Source organism: Euprymna scolopes, chromosome 32 (assembly GCF_053919585.1).
Source record: "Euprymna scolopes isolate OS-2025 chromosome 32, ASM5391958v1, whole genome shotgun sequence".
Taxonomy (NCBI): domain Eukaryota; kingdom Metazoa; phylum Mollusca; class Cephalopoda; order Sepiida; family Sepiolidae; genus Euprymna; species Euprymna scolopes.
In genome coordinates this window covers 74,291,664-74,316,156 of record NC_136513.1, presented here as the reverse complement: position 1 = coordinate 74,316,156, position 24,493 = coordinate 74,291,664, and the positions used below count along the sequence as shown (strand labels likewise).

The window sequence follows — 24,493 nt, the reverse complement described above, 5'->3', positions numbered from 1 at the left end:
CCCCAAACAAGGCAAATTACCACTTTGATGTAGGGGGCAACTATCAGGGGCAACAACTACTGGGGTACTATGTAGGGATTTGGGCAGCAAGGTGTCGGTTCACGTTACACTTGAACTTCTGCACATCAGTACTGTTGGGGAAGCAGGGACCTGGAATGGAATTCCAAAGTCTAGCGGTTCTGAGGAAGAAACTATTGGAGTAGAAAGATCTTTTACATCTAGGGATCTCTACAGTGTGGGGGTGGGATTTAGCAGCCTGTCGGGTTTGTTGAGGGTGCTCACGTCGTGGGGGCATAAGTGATTGCAGTTCGTCAGAGCATTCACCACTAAAATATTTGTAGAACAGGCAGAGGGATGCAACATTTTGTCAATGGGACAGAGGCTGAAGCTTAGATGTCAGTTCAGGGCCTATCAGGTTTGCGACTCTCTTTTGAACCTTGTCAAGGAGCGAGAGACTAATAGCAGATGCACCAGCCCAAATGTGACAGCAGTACTCCATACATGGGCGAATGGTGGCCTTATAGAGGTACAGGATACTTTCGGGTGTTAGTAGTTGTCTAGCACGGTAGAGAGAGCCCACCTTTCTTGCAGCGGCCCTAGCAATGCCTTCAATGTAATTGTTCCAACTCATGTTTCCTGTGAACGTTAGGCCAAGGAGTTTGAAAGATGTACTCTCAGATAAAGAGTCGTTGGCCATTGCTATAGGTGGTAGAGAGGGTTTCTTGTAATTATTGAATGAAACTAGTTTAGTCTTGGCGGCATTGAATGTGACCAACCATTTTTGTCCCCCATTTTTGCTACCTCTGTAGATTAAATAAAATGATTCTGTTCAAAATTCTGTGTCGATTCCTGAGTTCAACAGAAAGATTTCTAAGTTCGACAAGATACACTTGAAGAAGATTCAATGTTACATTGACTGAAACATTGTGAAAATAAAACTCAAGATTAGAACAGTAGTTTGAATAATTAAAATAATATAAATGATTGATTGATTCTGAAAGAGCTGTGTTTAATTCTGCTGAGTTGAACATATGTGGCACCCAATTTTTTTTTTTCTTGCTGGTTCTTTGTTAATTATCAATATTTTTAAAGAGCATATTTGTATAAAAACCATATGTTTGTTTTGAAACAGAATTAAGTATTCACCTTGTATTAGAAAAGCTAGCAACATTAAAAACATAGTAGATAGGCTGGTTCTACCGTAGATATAAAATTAACTTTAAGATGCTTGTGTCCAAAATACATCTGGTGTTTATTCTCCTTGGGTGCAATATTTGGAGAGGGAGGAAGAGAGAGAGAGAGAGAGAGAGAGAGAGAGAGAGAGAGAGAGAGAGAGAGAGAGAGAGAATCTGATACTTGCTATTTTTAAAAGTTATATGAAACACACATACTACTACTACTAAAAATGATAATAATAATAATAAATTATATTATACTAGCTGGGGGGGGTTACCCGGTGTGGCCTGGGTGTGTGGGGGGGGTGATCAAGACAACCCTGTTTTAAAAAAAAACGTTGGCTTGGTGTTTGTAGGTGTGAAAGAAAAAAAAAGTTTTAGTAGGAAAGTAGGCTTGAACCCCGAACCTTTGACATGGAGGTGGAAAGGAAATGGAAAAAAACCCTGGGACCTAAAAAGCCTCTTAATTTAATGTTTATAAAATGAAATTAACAGGTGCGAGAAACTTAAGTCGCGTAATGTTTTACCTTGAAACATGATGTGCTGCAAGCCAGTTTTGGCTTGTTTTATACTGAAAAGCGAAAGATACACGGGACGTTCTAAAAATATGGAAAAAATAGCGCGTGAAAGTCAGGCAAATTAAATAGACAGGCGACCCCCGTTCGTAACTTAGATATTATCATTTAAACGTGATATAAAAAGTTTTAAGAAGGAATGAGCTGGCCGAGAAGTCCAACGAAAAAAGCCTTTTATAGACATACACAAAAAGCTAACATACATACATACATACATACATACATACATACATACATACACACATTTTCGCTTTTATATTTATAGATTTCTCTTTGTCTGTCTGTCCGTTCCACTTTTTCTCAGAAACTATTAAGCTGATCTGGCTGAAATTTTGTATAAACTTTTATTATGATTAGCTGAAGCAAACTAATTTTTATGATATCTGTTCAATTCACAGTTAGGAATTAATAGAGAGTAACCATGTACCACATTTAATCAGTCAGTTTAGCATAAAGCACTCATAAGTTCACAGGTTATCACTTTTGCCTGTTTTAAACATAATAAAAAGCCTAATAATAATAATAATAATAATAATAATAATAATCCTTGTAATATGTGGGGATACTTTGGTGATTGTCTCATCAGTCAGATTCTTGATCCTAATTTCACACTTGCAGGTTTGTGACTTCTGTCCCCAGATGTTTATTTGTTGGCTTATTTCAAATAAAATAATTATTTCAGATATAATATTTATTTCAGATATAATATTTATTTCAAATGTAATATTTATTTCAGATATAATATTTATTTAAAATATAATATTTATTTCAATTATAATATTTATTTCAAATATAATATTTATTTCAGATATAATATTTATTTCAAATATAATATTTATTTAAGATATCATATTTATTTCAAATATAATATTTATTTCAAATATAATATTTATTTCAGATATAATATTTATTTCAAATATAATATTTATTTCAGATATAATATTTATTTCAAATATAATATTTATTTCAAATATAATATTTATTTCAAATATAATATTTATTTCAAATATAATACTTATTTCAAATATAATATTTATTTCAAATATAATATTTATTTCAAATATAATATTTATTTCAAATATAATATTTATTTCAGATATAATATTTATTTCAAATATAATATTTATTTCAAATATAATATTTATTTCAAATATAATATTTATTTCAAATATAATACTTATTTCAAATATAATATTTATTTCAAATATAATATTTATTTCAAATATAATATTTATTTCAAATATAATATTTATTTCAAATATAATATTTATTTTAGATATAATATTTATTTCAGATATAATATTTATTTCAGATATAATATTTATTTCAAATATAATATTTATTTCAAATATAATATTTATTTCAAATATAATATTTATTTCAGATATAATATTTATTTCAAATATAATATTTATTTCAAATATAATATTTATTGCAAATATAATATTTATTTCAAATATAATATTTATTTCAAATACAATATTTATTTCAGATATAATATTTATTTTAAATATAATATTTATTTCAAATATAATATTTATTTCAGATATAATATTTATTTCAGATATAATATTTATTTCAGATATAATATTTATTTCAGATATAATATTTATTTCAAATATAATATTTATTTCAGATATAATATTTATTTCAAATATAATATTTATTTCAGATATAATATGTATTTAAGATATAATATTTATTTCAAATATAATATTTATTTCAGATATAATATGTATTTAAGATATAATATTCATTTCAGATATAATATTTATTTCAGATATAATATTTATTTCAAATATAATATTTATTTCAAATATAATATTTATTTCAAATATAATATTTATTTCAAATATAATATTTATTTCAGATATAATATTTATTTCAAATATAATATTTATTTCAGATATAATATTTATTTCAAATATAATATTTATTTCAAATATAATATTTATTTCAAATATAATATTTATTTCAAATATAATATTTGTTTGAGATATAATATTTATTTCAAATATAATATTTATTTGAGATATAATATTTATTTCAAATATAATATTTATTTCAGATATAATATTTATTTCAAATATAATATTTATTTGAGATATAATATTTATGTCATATATAATAATTATTTCAAATATAATATTTATTTCAAATATAATATTTATTTCAGATATAATATGTATTTAAGATATAATATTTATTTCAAATATAATATTTATTTCAGATATAATATGTATTTAAGATATAATATTCATTTCAGATATAATATTTATTTCAGATATAATATTTATTTCAAATATAATATTTATTTCAAATATAATATTTATTTCAAATATAATATTTATTTCAAATATAATATTTATTTCAGATATAATATTTATTTCAAATATAATATTTATTTAAGATATAATATTTATTTCAAATATAATATTTATTTCAAATATAATATTTATTTCAAATATAATATTTATTTCAAATATAATATTTATTTGAGATATAATATTTATTTCAAATATAATATTTATTTGAGATATAATATTTATTTCAAATATAATATTTATTTCAGATATAATATTTATTTCAAATATAATATTTATTTGAGATATAATATTTATGTCAAATATAATATTTATTTCAAATATAATATTTATTTGAGATATAATATTTATTTGAGATATAATACTTATTTCAGATATAATATTTATTTCAAATATAATATTTATTTCAAATATAAAATGTATTTAAGATATAATATTTATTTCAGATATAATATTTATTTCAAATATAATATTTATTTCAGATATAATATTTATTTCAGATATAATATTTATTTCAAATATAATATTTATTTCAGATATAATATTTATTTCAGATATAATATTTATTTGAGAAATAATATTTATTTGAGATATAATATTTATTTCAGATATAATATTTATTTCAAATATAATATTTATTTCAAATATAATATTTATTTCAAATATAATACTTATTTCAAATATAATATTTATTTCAAATATAATATTTATTTCAAATATAATATTTATTTCAAATATAATATTTCAAATATAATACTTATTTCAGATATAAAATTTATTTCAGATATAATATGTATTTCAAATATAATATTTATTTCAAATATAATATTTATTTCAAATATAATATTTATTTCAGATATAATATTTATTTCAAATATAATATTTATTTCAGATATAATATTTATTTCAAATATAATATTTATTTCAGATATTAAATTTATTTCAGATATAATATTTATTTCAGATATAATATTTATTTCAAATATAATATTTATTTCAAATATAATATTTATTTCAAATATAATATTTATTTCAAATATCATATTTCAGATATGATATTTATTTCAAATATAATATTTATTTCAAATATAATATTTATTTCAAATATAATATTTATTTAAGAGATAATATTTATTTCAAATATAATATTTATTTAAAATATAATATTTATTTCAAATATAATATTAATTTCAGATATAATATTTATTTCAAATATAATATTTATTTCAAATATAATATTTATTTCAAATATAATATTTATTTCAGATATAATATTTATTTCAGATATAATATTTATTTCAAATATAATATTTATTTCAGATATAATATTTATTTCAAATATAATACTTATTTCAAATATAATATTTATTTCAAATATAATATTTATTTCAAATATAATATTTATTTCAAATATCATATTTCAAATATAATACTTATTTCAGATATAAAATTTATTTCAGATATAATATGTATTTCAAATATAATATTTATTTCAAATATAATATTTATTTCAAATATAATATTTATTTCAGATATAATATTTATTTCAAATATAATATTTATTTCAGATATAATATTTATTTCAAATATAATATTTATTTCAGATATTAAATTTATTTCAGATATAATATTTATTTCAAATATAATATTTATTTCAAATATAATATTTATTTCAAATATAATATTTATTTCAAATATCATATTTCAGATATGATATTTATTTCAAATATAATATTTATTTCAAATATAATATTCATTTCAAATATAATATTTATTTAAGAGATAATATTTATTTCAAATATAATATTTATTTCAAATATAATATTTATTTCAAATATAATATTTATTTCAGATATAATATTTATTTCAAATATAATATTTATTTCAAATATAATATTTATTTCAAATATAATATTTATTTCAGATATAATATTTATTTCAGATATAATATTTATTTCAAATATAATATTTATTTCAGATATAATATTTATTTCAAATATTATATTTATTTAGATATAATATGTATTTAAGATATAATATTTATTTCAAATATAATATTTATTTCAGATATAATATGTATTTAAGATATAATATTCATTTCAGATATAATATTTATTTCAGATATAATATTTATTTCAAATATAATATTTATTTCAAATATAATATTTATTTCAAATATAATATTTATTTCAAATATAATATTTATTTCAAATATAATATTTATTTCAGATATAATATTTATTTCAAATATAATATTTATTTCAGATATAATATTTATTTCAGATATAATATTTATTTCAAATATAATATTTATTTCAAATATAATATTTATTTCAAATATAATATTTATTTCAAATATAATATTTATTTGAGATATAATATTTATTTCAAATATAATATTTATTTGAGATATAATATTTATTTCAAATATAATATTTATTTCAGATATAATATTTATTTCAAATATAATATTTATTTGAGATATAATATTTATATCAAATATAATATTTATTTCAAATATAATATTTATTTGAGATATAATATTTATTTGAGATGTAATATTTATTTCAGATATAATATTTATTTCAAATATAATATTTATTTCAAATATAATATGTATTTAAGATATAATATTTATTTCAGATATAATATTTATTTCAAATATAATATTTATTTCAGATATAATATTTATTTCAGATATAATATTTATTTCAAATATAATATTTATTTCAGATATAATATTTATTTCAGATATAATATTTATTTCAGATATAATATTTATTTCAGATATAATATTTATTTCAGATATAATATTTATTTCAAATATAATATTTATTTCAAATATAATATTTATTTCAAATATAATACTTATTTCAAATATAATATTTATTTCAAATATAATATTTATTTCAAATATCATATTTCAAATATAATACTTATTTCAGATATAAAATTTATTTCAGATATAATATGTATTTCAAATATAATATTTATTTCAAATATAATATTTATTTCAAATATAATATTTATTTCAGATATAATATTTATTTTAAATATAATATTTATTTCAGATATATTATTTATTTCAAATATAATATTTATTTCAGATATTAAATTTATTTCAGATATAATATTTATTTCAAATATAATATTTATTTCAAATATAATATTTATTTCAAATATCATATTTCAGATATGATATTTATTTCAGATATAATATTTATTTCAAATATAATATTTATTTGAGATATAATATTTATTTCAAATATAATATTTATTTCAGATATAATATTTATTTCAAATATAATATTTATTTGAGATATAATATTTATGTCAAATATAATATTTATTTCAAATATAATATTTATTTGAGATATAATATTTATTTGAGATATAATATTTATTTCAGATATAATATTTATTTCAAATATAATATTTATTTCAAATATAATATGTATTTAAGATATAATATTTATTTCAGATATAATATTTATTTCAAATATAATATTTATTTCAGATATAATATTTATTTCAGATATAATATTTATTTCAAATATAATATTTATTTCAGATATAATATTTATTTCAGATATAATATTTATTTGAGATATAATATTTATTTGAGATATAATATTTATTTCAGATATAATATTTATTTCAAATATAATATTTATTTCAAATATAATATTTATTTCAAATATAATACTTATTTCAAATATAATATTTATTTCAAATATAATATTTATTTCAAATATAATATTTATTTCAAATATCATATTTCAAATATAATACTTATTTCAGATATAAAATTTATTTCAGATATAATATGTATTTCAAATATAATATTTATTTCAAATATAATATTTATTTCAAATATAATATTTATTTCAGATATAATATTTATTTTTAATATAATATTTATTTCAGATATATTATTTATTTCAAATATAATATTTATTTCAGATATTTAATTTATTTCAGATATAATATTTATTTCAAATATAATATTTATTTCAAATATAATATTTATTTCAAATATCATATTTCAGATATGATATTTATTTATTTATTTATTTATTTATTTCAAATATAATATTTTTTTCAAATATAATATTTATTTCAGATATAATATTTATTTCAAATATAATATTTATTTCAAATATAATATTTATTTCAAATATAATATTTATTTAAGATATCATATTTATTTCAAATATAATATTTATTTCAAATATAATATTTATTTCAAATATAATATTTATTTCAGATATAATATTTATTTCAAATATAATATTTATTTCAGATATAATATTTATTTCAAATATAATATTTATTTCAAATATAATATGTTTTTCAAATATAATATTTATTTCAGATATAATATTTATTTCAAATATAATATTTGTTTCAGATATAATATTTATTTCAAATATAATATTTATTTCAAATATAATATTTATTTCAAATATAATATTTATTTTAGATATAATATTTATTTCAAATATTATATTTATTTCAAATATAATATTTATGTCAAATATAATATTTATTTCAGATATAATAGTTATTTCAAATATAATATTTATTTCAGATATAATATTTATGTCAGATATAATATTTATTTTAAATATAATATTTATTTCAAATATAATATTTATTTCAAATATAATATATTATTTCAGATATAATATTTATTTTAAATATAATATTTATTTCAAATATAATATTTATTTCAGATATAATATTTATGTCAGATATAATATTTATTTTAAATATAATATTTATTTCAAATATAATATGTATTTCAGATATAATATTTATTTCAAATATAATATTTATTTCAGATATAATATTTATTTCAAATATAATATTTATTTCAGATATAATATTTATTTCAAATATAATACTTATTTCAAATATAATATTTATTTCAAATATAATATTTATTTCAAATATAATATTTATTTCAAATATCATATTTCAAATATAATACTTATTTCAGATATAAAATTTATTTCAGATATAATATGTATTTCAAATATAATATTTATTTCAAATATAATATTTATTTCAAATATAATATTTATTTCAGATATAATATTTATTTCAAATATAATATTTATTTGAGATATAATATTTATTTCAAATATAATATTTATTTCAGATATTAAATTTATTTCAGATATAATATTTATTTCAAATATAATATTTATTTCAAATATAATATTTATTTCAAATATAATATTTATTTCAAATATCATATTTCAGATATGATATTTATTTCAAATATAATATTTATTTCAAATATAATATTTATTTCAAATATAATATTTATTTAAGAGATAATATTTATTTCAAATATAATATTTATTTCAAATATAATATTTATTTCAAATATAATATTTATTTCAGATATAATATTTATTTCAAATATAATATTTATTTCAAATATAATATTTATTTCAAATATAATATTTATTTCAGATATAATATTTATTTCAGATATAATATTTATTTCAAATATAATATTTATTTCAGATATAATATTTATTTCAGATATAATATTTATTTCAGATATAATATTTATTTCAGATATAATATTTATTTCAGATATAATATTTATTTCAAATATAATATTTATTTCAAATATAATATTTATTTCAAATATAATACTTATTTCAAATATAATATTTATTTCAAATATAATATTTATTTCAAATATCATATTTCAAATATAATACTTATTTCAGATATAAAATTTATTTCAGATATAATATGTATTTCAAATATAATATTTATTTCAAATATAATATTTATTTCAAATATAATATTTATTTCAGATATAATATTTATTTTAAATATAATATTTATTTCAGATATATTATTTATTTCAAATATAATATTTATTTCAGATATTAAATTTATTTCAGATATAATATTTATTTCAAATATAATATTTATTTCAAATATAATATTTATTTCAAATATCATATTTCAGATATGATATTTATTTCAGATATAATATTTATTTCAAATATAATATTTATTTGAGATATAATATTTATTTCAAATATAATATTTATTTCAGATATAATATTTATTTCAAATATAATATTTATTTGAGATATAATATTTATGTCAAATATAATATTTATTTCAAATATAATATTTATTTGAGATATAATATTTATTTGAGATATAATATTTATTTCAGATATAATATTTATTTCAAATATAATATTTATTTCAAATATAATATTTATTTCAAATATAATACTTATTTCAAATATAATATTTATTTCAAATATAATATTTATTTCAAATATAATATTTATTTCAAATATCATATTTCAAATATAATACTTATTTCAGATATAAAATTTATTTCAGATATAATATGTATTTCAAATATAATATTTATTTCAAATATAATATTTATTTCAAATATAATATTTATTTCAGATATAATATTTATTTTTAATATAATATTTATTTCAGATATATTATTTATTTCAAATATAATATTTATTTCAGATATTTAATTTATTTCAGATATAATATTTATTTCAAATATAATATTTATTTCAAATATAATATTTATTTCAAATATCATATTTCAGATATGATATTTATTTATTTATTTATTTATTTATTTCAAATATAATATTTTTTTCAAATATAATATTTATTTCAGATATAATATTTATTTCAAATATAATATTTATTTCAAATATAATATTTATTTCAAATATAATATTTATTTAAGATATCATATTTATTTCAAATATAATATTTATTTCAAATATAATATTTATTTCAGATATAATATTTATTTCAAATATAATATTTATTTCAGATATAATATTTATTTCAAATATAATATTTATTTCAAATATAATATGTTTTTCAAATATAATATTTATTTCAGATATAATATTTATTTCAAATATAATATTTGTTTCAGATATAATATTTATTTCAAATATAATATTTATTTCAAATATAATATTTATTTCAAATATAATATTTATTTTAGATATAATATTTATTTCAAATATTATATTTATTTCAAATATAATATTTATGTCAAATATAATATTTATTTCAGATATAATAGTTATTTCAAATATAATATTTATTTCAGATATAATATTTATGTCAGATATAATATTTATTTTAAATATAATATTTATTTCAAATATAATATTTATTTCAAATATAATATATTATTTCAGATATAATATTTATTTTAAATATAATATTTATTTCAAATATAATATTTATTTCAGATATAATATTTATGTCAGATATAATATTTATTTTAAATATAATATTTATTTCAAATATAATATGTATTTCAGATATAATATTTATTTCAAATATAATATTTATTTCAGATATAATATTTATTTCAAATATAATATTTATTTCAGATATAATATTTATTTCAAATATAATACTTATTTCAAATATAATATTTATTTCAAATATAATATTTATTTCAAATATAATATTTATTTCAAATATCATATTTCAAATATAATACTTATTTCAGATATAAAATTTATTTCAGATATAATATGTATTTCAAATATAATATTTATTTCAAATATAATATTTATTTCAAATATAATATTTATTTCAGATATAATATTTATTTCAAATATAATATTTATTTGAGATATAATATTTATTTCAAATATAATATTTATTTCAGATATTAAATTTATTTCAGATATAATATTTATTTCAAATATAATATTTATTTCAAATATAATATTTTTTTCAAATATAATATTTATTTCAAATATCATATTTCAGATATGATATTTATTTCAAATATAATATTTATTTCAAATATAATATTTATTTCAAATATAATATTTATTTAAGAGATAATATTTATTTCAAATATAATATTTATTTCAAATATAATATTTATTTCAAATATAATATTTATTTCAGATATAATATTTATTTCAAATATAATATTTATTTCAAATATAATATTTATTTCAAATATAATATTTATTTCAGATATAATACTTATTTCAGATATAATATTTATTTCAAATATAATATTTATTTCAGATATAATATTTATTTCAAATATAATATTTATTTTAGATATAATATGTATTTAAGATATAATATTTATTTCAAATATAATATTTATTTCAGATATAATATGTATTTAAGATATAATATTCATTTCAGATATAATATTTATTTCAGATATAATATTTATTTCAAATATAATATTTATTTCAAATATAATATTTATTTCAAATATAATATTTATTTCAAATATAATATTTATTTCAAATATAATATTTATTTCAGATATAATATTTATTTCAAATATAATATTTATTTCAGATATAATATTTATTTCAAATATAATATTTATTTCAAATATAATATTTATTTCAAATATAATATGTATTTCAAATATAATATTTATTTCAAATATAATATTTATTTGAGATATAATATTTATTTCAAATATAATATTTATTTGAGATATAATATTTATTTCAAATATAATATTTATTTCAGATATAATATTTATTTCAAATATAATATTTATTTGAGATATAATATTTATGTCAAATATAATATTTATGTCAAATATAATATTTATTTGAGATATAATATTTATTTGAGATGTAATATTTATTTCAGATATAATATTTATTTCAAATATAATATTTATTTAAAATATAATATGTATGTAAGATATAATATTTATTTCAGATATAATATTTATTTCAAATATAATATTTATTTCAGATATAATATTTATTTCAGATATAATATTTATTTCAAATATAATATTTATTTCAGATATAATATTTATTTCAGATATAATATTTATTTGAGATATAATATTTATTTGAGATATAATATTTATTTCAGATATAATATTTATTTCAAATATAATATTTATTTCAAATATAATATTTATTTCAAATATAATACTTATTTCAAATATAATATTTATTTCAAATATAATATTTATTTCAAATATAATATTTATTTCAAATATCATATTTCAAATATAATACTTATTTCAGATATAAAATTTATTTCAGATATAATATGTATTTCAAATATAATATTTATTTCAAATATAATATTTATTTATAATATAATATTTATTTCAGATATAATATTTATTTTAAATATAATATTTATTTCAGATATATTATTTATTTCAAATATAATATTTATTTCAGATATTAAATTTATTTCAGATATAATATTTATTTCAAATATAATATTTATTTCAAATATAATATTTATTTCAAATATCATATTTCAGATATGATATTTATTTCAGATATAATATTTATTTCAAATATAATATTTATTTGAGATATAATATTTATTTCAAATATAATATTTATTTCAGATATAATATTTATTTCAAATATAATATTTATTTGAGATATAATATTTATGTCAAATATAATATTTATTTCAAATATAATATTTATTTAAGATATCATATTTATTTCAAATATAATATTTATTTCAAATATAATATTTATTTCAGATATAATATTTATTTCAAATATAATATTTATTTCAGATATAATATTTATTTCAAATATAATATTTATTTCAAATATAATATGTTTTTCAAATATAATATTTATTTCAGATATAATATTTATTTCAAATATAATATTTGTTTCAAATATAATATTTATTTCAAATATAATATTTATTTCAAATATAATATTTATTTCAAATATAATATTTATTTTAGATATAATATTTATTTCAAATATTATATTTATTTCAAATATAATATTTATTTCAAATATAATATTTATTTCAGATATAATAGTTATTTCAAATATAATATTTATTTCAGATATAATATTTATGTCAGATATAATATTTATTTTAAATATAATATTTATTTCAAATATAATATTTATTTCAAATATAATATTTATTTCAGATATAATATTTATTTCAAATATAATATTTATTTCAGATATAATATTTATTTCAAATATAATATTTATTGCAAATATAATATTTATTTCAAATATCATATTTCAGATATGATATTTATTTCAGATATAATATTTATTTCAGATATAATGTTTATTTCAAATATAATATTTTTTTCAAATATAATATTTATTTCAAATATCATATTTCAGATATGATATTTATTTCAAATATAATATTTATTTCAGATATAATGTTTATTTCAAATATAATATTTATTTCAAATATAATATTTATTTCAAATATAATATTTATTTCATATATAATATTTATTTCAAATATAATATTTATTTCATATATAATATTTATTTCAAATATAATACTTATTTCAGATATTAAATTTATTTCAAATATAATATTTATTTCAAATATCATATTTCAAATATAATATTTATTTCAAATATAATATTTATTTCAGATATAATATTTATTTCAAATATAATATTTATTTCAAATATAATATTTATTTCAAATATAATATTTATTTCATATATAATATTTATTTCAAATATAATATTTATTTCATATATAATATTTATTTCAAATATAATACTTATTTCAGATATTAAATTTATTTCAGATATAATATTTATTTCAAATATAATATTTATTTCAGATATAATATTTATTTCAAATATAATATTTATTTCAGATATAATATTTATTTCAAATATAATATTTATTTCAAATATAATATTTATTTTATATATAATATTTATTTCAGATATAATATTTATTTAGATATAATATTTATTTAAAATATAATATTTATTTTAAATATAATATTTATTTCAGATATAATATTTATTTAGATATAATATTTATTTCAAATATAATATTTATTTCAAATATAATATTTATTTTAAATATCATATTTCAGATATGATATTTATTTCAAATATAATATTTATTTCAAATATAATATTTATTTCAAATATAATATTTATTTCAAATATAATATTTATTTCCGATATAATATTTATTTCAAATATAATATTTCAAATATAATATTTATCAAAACCATCTGCAAATCTCTTCCGAACTGAACCAAATGAGATTTGTTTTATTGTTAATGTTGCATGTCATATCCAGATGTTAGGTTTTCTTGAACATTGATGACTAACTTGATGGTCAAGTCAGACATAGCGTGAAGTTTATTTGCACTAAATGTGATTGGATTGCCGGAAGGATTGTGAATATTATTAATTATTTATATAGCTAGTATGGGGTACCTGGCGTTGCCCAGTCATCAAAAAAAAAAAAAAAAAAAAAAAAAAACAGGACTTTGATGCCATCAGTCAAAAGTGAAACTAAAAGAAAAAAAAAAAATGATGTGTGCTAAGTGCGAACTCGCATAACTGAAGTTAGTAACTGAACGCTTTTACCGATTGGCTCACAGAAACACAGATGTTATAACATCGGAAATTTAACTATTTAAAGGAAAGATTGTATCGACGAGTCATGCATGCTCGGTTTGCAAATTGCGTTGAAAACAAAGTTTTTATCTGACCTCTCCTCCCCTTTAAACAAAACGATATTTCTATACAAAATAATGAAGGATTGTTTCCAATTTTTCAATATTTTTTATTTGATAGATCGCACTTTCTAACAATGTTACATTGGTGCCTGTACGATCCACATGACAAAAGTTTTTAGCAGACATACAAACACACAAACATAGACATTTGCTCTTTATATAATAGAAGAAGAAAAAATGGGTGGCGATTTTTGAGGAGAATCACACTGTATTAATGAAAAAAAGACACGAAAACATCAGAATTAATTTTGACATTTTTTAATTTTATATTATTTTTGTCTTTCTTTAATAAAACAAAAACATGCAAAAAATGTTTTATGTGTACATGAATCCTTTTTACTATGGTTCACCTCCTCACCCTTTCCAACTGAACAGGTCCTGGATATGACCTTAAACTATATCCGATGGTGAGGCCCCAGCTTGTGGACTTTGGGAAGTGTGAAGCCACCCTTTAATTGCCATTGCTTCCAGGTCCACTCTGATCCGGAGTGGTAGTACCTGTTAGGGTCCCAACTATGGGTTAAATAGAAACCAACTTGAAAAAAAAAAATACTCTATTAAAAAACTTTTTCTTCAAAATCACTGGATTCAGCATTAAGTAACCTGAAAAGTATTGATATGCCGTAAAACAAAAGCAACCAATCAACTGGACATCATTTTATGTCTTCAAATTATTCTTATTTTTATGGGTCCCCCGACAAAGGAGAGATTGGACCTAGTAATTTACTCCCGTTCATCTGTTCATTTGTTTGCACTTTTCTCAATAACTATGCCTTGGATTTAAAAAATTTTTGCACAAACATTAATCATGGTAAATGTAAATTTTTGCCAGAAGGAATTTTCTGGGATAACTCTGGTTGCCCCACTAGGGGGCATTATAGGGGTAAAATTGCCCCAAAATTGTTTGTCTGTTCGTTTGTTCACTCTTTTGTCATTAACCACTTCTTGAATTTAAAAAAAATTTTGCATAAACATTAATCATGGTGAATGTAAATTTTTGCCTGAACAGATTTTTCAGAATAACTCTGGTTGTCCGCTCTTTTCTAATTAACCAAAAATTTTGCATAAACATTAATCATGGTGAATGTAAATTTTTGCCTGAACGGATTTTCCAGAATTTTCCAGGTTGTCCCTGCCTGCGGAGGGCGTTATGGGGGAAAAATTGCCCCCAAAGCATTTATCCATTCATTTGTTCGGACTTTTTCAATAACCACGCCTTTGATCTTTTGGAAATTTTGCACAAACATTAGTCATGGTGAAAGCAAATTTTTCACTCGTGGAGGAGAACCCTGCATGCCTGGCTTGTGTTTTTATTTATTTATTTTTCTCTTTTTACCCCGAAAAAGGCATATTGATATAAGAAGCTATTTGGGTTTGTGTCAAACTGGGGACTTTGGGGAATTGTGTAGCGAAATGTCTGTTCACATCACATTTAAATTTCTGCAGGTTAGTACAGTCAAGGAAGCAAGAAATGAATAAATCGTTATGTTTTTTGAAAAAGAAGTTTGAAGGAAAATTTTAAATTCATTAGAAGTCTATTAAAGTGTTTTATTTATTGTTGATATAAACTGATTTTTACTTTCTGGTGATTTTCTAAAAGGTTTTCATATCACTAGTAGTACAGTACAGGTACACCGTACTAGTAGTATGAACCAAACTAAGTAATTTAAAAAGAAAAGATCTACAGCGAAATCGACTGTACCTTATATATTATTATTTATTTTTTTCACACGCAATTTAATGAATAAAACTAATTTGTGAAAAGCCACCAGCACAACAGGTTATGAGAAATGGGTAGCCTTTGTTGTTTAGGAATGATCTGTGAGTTGTTTGTTTTTAAAACATACACACACACACATTCAGAGAATAATATATATATATATATATATATATATATATATATATATATATATACAGGGTGACACCCCCCCCCTAAAAAAAAGCAAACAAACAAAAGCTAAATGGAGGCCATCTAGAACATATGCTGTAGAACAGAGAAAAAAAGACCAAAGACCTTAGTGTTTTGATGTGATGTTTTTGAATATAATAAATTAGTTATGACCAAAGTTTCATTTCATTCAGACAAAACACTAAGAAACGGGGCCTAATTAGAGTTGGGGCCCGTTTTTTGGGGTCACCCTGTATATTAGGTACTAGCCGTTCCGATCCAGATTTACCTACAAAGTAGAAAAGTCATTTTGGTCATTAATTTTTATTTGTTTACACATTTTAAAACTTGAAAAGAAATACAATTTAACCCTAGGTAGACAACTCCTATTATATTTTTCATTGTGAAATAAGAATTATCCTCTTTCTGATTTTTAGTTAATTATTTAAGAAATGTTTTATGTTGCCAGGTATAGAACTGAAATAAATAATTTTTGGAATAAATTGTCGTAAAGTATCGAAACGTTTCTTTTATGAATTACTATCTTTACCTTACCGGTATTGTCCAGGAGGCAGTAAAACCGTGTAATTTTCTAGTTTTTATTTGTTTGTATATTTTTAAACTTATGCAGAAAAAGAAATGAAATTTTAGTTGTAAGGTGGATAACTCCTATTTTTCATTTAAATTAAGTGTTATATTTCTTCTGTTTTTTATTTTTAGGTAATTTTATAAAAATCAGCTGTCTAGGCCAGACTAAGTAATTTTTCAAAACAAATTTAAGTACATTATTAAATTGCCAATAACGTGGTACAACAAAACCGTTGAAAGGAAAATTGGCTAGTCTGAAGCAAAGTTTGATTGGTCAGTTTAAATGCTATTTGGGGGTGACTTGGAAAATGATATAGTATAAACTTATATATTAGGTATTTATAAAAAAATAAATGGTTTCCCTTGTTTCAACTGATTAACTTGTACATCTCTTTCAGATGAGTTTACCCAGCGTTCCCGTGTTTATGAACATCTCAGGAATGTATGATGTCGAGTACAGAATTATTGCCACTTGCAGAGATGGGAAAATCTACACGTTTAAAAGGTAATGCATCTGAAACTATATTTTCCTTTTACTCATCTAAATGTCATCCTCTGAGCAATTCTTGTCCCAATTTTAAACCTTAATTCATCCATTAGCAAACTTAAAGTAAAAATTTAGATATTACAAACTAGCCGAGTTTACAGTGTAAAATGGGTAAATATTGTGATGCTAGATTTTTTAGCCTATGAAAAAGAAAAACCCCAACAATATCTTAGAATTACTTAGAATGAATATTTTATGTAAAATTTATGGTTGAATATGGTTAAATTTGTACTTATTGCATTAAATACTAATCTCTATTAATTCTTAATGGTGCATCAAACAGATACCATATTACTTAGTTTGCTACACCAGATCCATACAAAATTTCAGCGAGATTGACCCAATAGTTTCCAAGAAAAAGTAGAACTTAAATACTAATCCCTGTTAATCCCTTACTATGCATTGAATTGATACCATAATACTTAGTTCGCTGCACCTTATAATAACCAAAAGTCTATACAAAATTTCAGCCAGATCGGCTCAGTAGTTTTTGAGTAAAAGAGGAACCAACAGACAGACAGATAAAGGGAAATATAATAAAGATTTCCCATCCATTGCAACTTGCAATGTCTCATTTATTTTTGTAATTATTTTGGTAAAATTTAAATATAAACAAATTTTACATTTCTATCCACAAGGACCCATGGCACACTGGTTAGAGTACTTGGAAAAATCAATTGTAAAAATGACCTTCACCTGAAGGTTGAAGGTTCAATCCTCAGTGTACGTGACGGAAAAATACAACTGTGAATTACTTAGAACCTCTATCCAGTCATGGCTGATAGAATGAGAACATGCTACCACCGTGAAGTAAATAAAAGATTTTGTTCAAAATTCAGTCGAAATTCTGGAGTTTGACAGAAACATTCCTGGGTTCGACAAGATACACCTGAAGAAGGTCGAAGGTTACATTGACCGAAACGTTGAAACTCAAGATCAGAAGAACAGTCTGAAGATTCCAAATAATACGTATAAACAAATTTTAATCTTTTTTCTGTGATCTTGTATTATAATTGGATATGTGTGAGCCTTTTCTAGTCTCGCACAAAAACACATTCACATTTCAAGCTATGTCATAAACATACGCGCCCACGTCCACACACGTACATATATTTACGTTCGCGTACATACAGTCACATTCACATATATATACACACACGCTAACGTATATACATGTACTCACACATGCGCACATGAACACACACATGGACGACGTCACTTCCGCTTTCTAAGGAAACATACACATGCGCAAATGACCACCGGAAACGAGTATAAAAGAGAGAGCAACAAGCGGTTCGTTCTTTTAGGACCAGCTCTCGACCAGAGAGGTTGGGCTAACCAGCCGCCTCCCTTTCGGGAGGCGCACGCTCGTGCGCGTCAACACCCCTGTGACTATGTATGGGGCACGAGCTAACAGACCGTATGTACACATTCACACTCTTTCTCTCTCTATCTACTACTGGTCCCTGAGAACACCTTCGCGTAGCTGACTACTAACTGACGTCAACTCTTCATTCTTTGTCTTTGTCTATATGCTGGACTATCATTTCAATTTCCACTACAACACTCACTTCAATTCCCACGCGCGAACAAACGATAGTGACCCGAACTTGAGATGAACACACATTTCCTTTTCTTGCTACAACACCAGTCCCACAACGAACATTGGTTACATACGCGTGAACATGAACACAGGTTATAACTAAAACGTTCATTTTTTCAACAGCAAATAAACGACGTTTATCTTATCCATCAATTGAGTCTTTGTTTCCTTCAATTCCATTCGTTTCATTATTTTCTTGTGGCGAGCTAGGGTATTATAACCTGGTCCGCAACAGATATCAATTTCAAATGCATTTGAAGTAAAAGTATTATTACTTAATTACGTGTTATGATGAAATTAACAAAAATGAAAAAAATTACAAAAAAATGACCTAATAGAAAAATAATTACGAGAAAATATAAAATTTATTGAATTATGCAGTTTTAGCAGTTGACTCTATTCTGCATGGCAGACTGTCTTATCTCCCTTGTTTCACATTCTTTATTTCAAGTTAGAAAATGGTGATCATCGATAATAATGTTTGTTTATTTTGTTTTGTTTTTTGTAAAAAATAGTTCTAGCAGATTTTCTACTCAATCATTTTTCATAATTTTTGAATTTTTACTAATTTCGACAAGACACAGTTATGTAAAAGTAGTTTTACTTAAAATGCATTAATTTTTTTTTTGCGATCTAATTATAATGCACAAGCACCCTTTTTTTTTTTTTATAAATGTATACTTTTTTCCTCTTGTGTCATTAATATTTGTCTACTTCAAGTTCGGATGATATTTTCAATAACAGGCAATTTATTTTTTAATATTGGTGTTTTTCAAATTTGCTGTGCATTTTAGGACGCTCCGCTCGTCAACATGGTGGGCTTAATAGAGCTTTAAGTTATTTTTCACAAAATAAATTCAAGGTGGAAACTTAACCAAATAAGATTTTACCCTATTATGAAATTGTGTTTCGGCCTGCTTTTAAGTGGTCTAAATCTGAGTTTTCTTTTTATTGATTTACTATTCAAAGAAAAATCCAGCTTGATTTCTTATGTACTATGAATTCTATTAGAAAAGACTCAGCGCCGGTAACAAGTCAAGACTAGTTAACGCTCAAGGGAGATAACTAGGAGATATATTATTGAGTTATTTCCCTTATCGTCTGGTTCCTCCAGTCTGTTTTACCTTTTTTTGAAAAATTTGTTTTTTTATTTTATTAGTTTGAATTTTTTTGTACGCTGGAGAATAAAGTCTCTTCGTACCACCAAACGGTTTTGTGTAATATATCTTTATTTAATGGCGTGGTGTCAGCAATTTATTTACCCTCATTTGCTATATCAAAGGATATATATATATATATATATATAAAAACATATATATATATATATATATATATATATATATATATATATATATATATATATATATAAACAAATGATTAATAAAACATGTTAAAAGACATCTTGAAAAAGAGTTAAAAACATATTTAATTTTAAAAGAGGAAACACAAGATAAGTGGATAGTCCTTAATCCGCGGAGTTTCGAAGAAATACTCTCCTTCTCATCAGAGGGCAGGAATTAGCAAAATGCAGGATCGGATTTTGCATATAAAAGTATTTAATGAAACTACAAGTAAGTCACAGATCTTACTTGGTTAATAAAAAGGGTGAGGTAAGGGGAACAGGAGGCAAAAGAAAAATGATAAAAAGATTTCACATGAATGGACAGTCCGGTGAAGGGTAAAAATCCAAAAATGGTAAAATCCAAAACGGTCGAATTTAAAATTTCAATCCAATGGGTAAATTCCAAATAGTCCAAATTAATCCAAAAGGCAGAGTTACTTGGAAAAAAGCGCAAATGGAATGAATTCCAAATCATTAAAAGAAAAGTACCGGAGAGAATATTTAAGAACACGTCTGTCAAGGCTGGATGAATCAAAAAAAGATATATATATATATATGCGTGTGTGTGTGTATGTGTGTATATATATATATATATATATATATATATATATATATATATCTTATGTATCTATATATATGTATATATATATATATATATCTTTTTTTAATAAGGATTATATTACCTACCAACTAATTGTTCAACCCCTGTAGGTATTATCCTGAGGAGACTGGACTATTGCTGTGTCTCTTATCCACCTTATCCACATATATCAGCTGCTCAAGCATATCTTGATATGTCTGCACATGCCCCTAAACAGTAGTGGATGGGAAATAGTGAAACTACCTCTTCTTTTGAGACATGAAGGAATAACCTTGCATAAGACGAATTTGAAGAGGAAATCTTGAGCACACCCACACCGAGGTTTCACAAATGATGGTGTGGAGGTACTTAATGTCAACAGACTCACTGCTATCCAAAAAAAATAATATTGTGGAGATGATGATGGGACAGGTGGCAACATATCATGGAATGCCATTGCTAAACCCCAGCATCATTAACGCGGTGGGTTTTTAACAGTATTTTGTATAGTTTTTTATTTTTAACTCCTTTTCCCAAACTTACCATGTTCAACAGAAAGTCTGGCGCCATTTGTAATTTTCAAATACATTGGTAGACACTGTATACTAGCCACTACAAGTGGCTCTCACTTCTTGGACTGTGATTCTATAAGGTTAAAACTGGACAAATGCCCAGAAGGATTATTTCAGAGACTAGCAGCTTTCATTGTCTTCCTACTAATTACTGACAGGATCAAAGTGTAGTATCTGTTCTGATACTACCTTGCCTTTTTTGACCTCGACCAGTGGCGGAGAAATCGTTCTAGATTGAGGCAATTTTTTTTTATTGCTACAGTTATTTATCTTTAATTTTTATTTTTGTTCCTATCCAGAGTACCACTTTTTGGGGAGCTGATTTTTCCCATATTAAAAAGCAACCTTGTGTCTAACTCTGCTCTCGTGGGGAGGCAAATAAATAGATACATTATATAGTCCTCAAATAATTGCGATTACTTCACTCATCCCTCCCTAAATTAATCAAGTAACATTATAGGATGGAGTTGATGTCATGCACATGGCATCAATCAAACCAGAAATCTTCCTGGCATTGGATTCTGTACTTGAGGAGTTGGGAACTGAGGCGTCTGTGAGTCAGACATTTAATACCCCACTTCATGCTAAGAAACCCCACACAAGGAAGACTTATTCAATACAAAGTAAGGCTAAGAGTTCCAACACAGACCATTTCTTGAGTGAATTCACCTACCTTCCTGAATTAGATCATCGATATATGACAAAGGCTTGTCAGATCCTTGATGACCTTAAGTGATTTTTTATTTTTACAAAGGAGTCACCATTTATAAAGGCGTGGAGACCACTCGAGGATAAGTGTTAATGGGTATACATAAGTAGTGGAAATTTTGTAAATTGGATTACTTAGGGGAGATGGTTCATCAAGAACTTGTTTATGTTGGACTTGAAGACAAATTGTAGTCAGCTGGAAAGCAGGCAAACGGAAGAGAGTTCCACAGGCACGCAGTTTTAAGAAAGAAGCTTTGTTCATGGAATCTACGTTTTACAAAATATGACACCCTCATGGCGAATGAAAACTGAAAAATCCTCCCCCCTATATTGATATGTTCTCTAATCATCTTCCAGCACTGATCATTGTGGACAGTGGTGCCACAAGGAACATGATTCGACATTCAACAATCAAGCATCTAGGTGCTAAAATCATGAAAACTTCCAAGTAGACGGATCCTCCTCACTCGATGTGATTGGAGAGATCAGGCTCAGTCTGGAGAGAGGGAACACAATGTACTATTTTGAGAGGCTGGTTATTGAAGATCTTGATATCATGATACTTGGTGGTGTTCCATTCATATGCTGGAATGACCTGTCAGTAAAACCTGCTTGGTCTGATGTAGGGATTGGTGACGCCCAGTTTGGGTATGAATCAACTATATCGCCACTCAACATGAGTCAGGTCAGACGTACTCATGGTTTGCGTATCCCTGCCAACAAACCATAGTTTGGCCTGATGAGTACTTGAAACTCTCCTTGTCTAAAGATGAGAAGGATGAATTCATCATTGAGCCTCATTAAGATTCAGGCTACATAGCATCAGTCATATCTTAGCCACAACCAGTAGTCACAAAGAGTGTAGGAGGTGAAGTGATAGTCCGGCTGCTGAAAAGGCGGTCCAAGTCATCCAGTGAAAGCCCCTTAAGTTGAACCTTTTTCTTGAATGAAAATTTAAAAAAAAAAAAAAAAAGGTACCACGCCAGTATTGAGTTATTAGTCAAGGGAGATAACTAAGCGAGATG

The 24,493-nt window shown here is 21.1% G+C and overlaps 1 protein-coding gene across 1 annotated transcript in view; it reads left to right on the top strand.

Moving 5' to 3' along the window:
• LOC145256438 (BBSome complex member BBS1-like) overlaps positions 1-24,493 on the top strand; it is a 156,095-nt gene that overhangs the window by 38,473 nt on the left and 93,129 nt on the right. Inside the window, exon 8 of the mRNA XM_080115343.1 lies at positions 18,515-18,621. Coding sequence (XP_079971469.1) covers positions 18,515-18,621 — 107 coding nt within the window. The remainder of the gene's footprint in view (positions 1-18,514; positions 18,622-24,493) is intronic.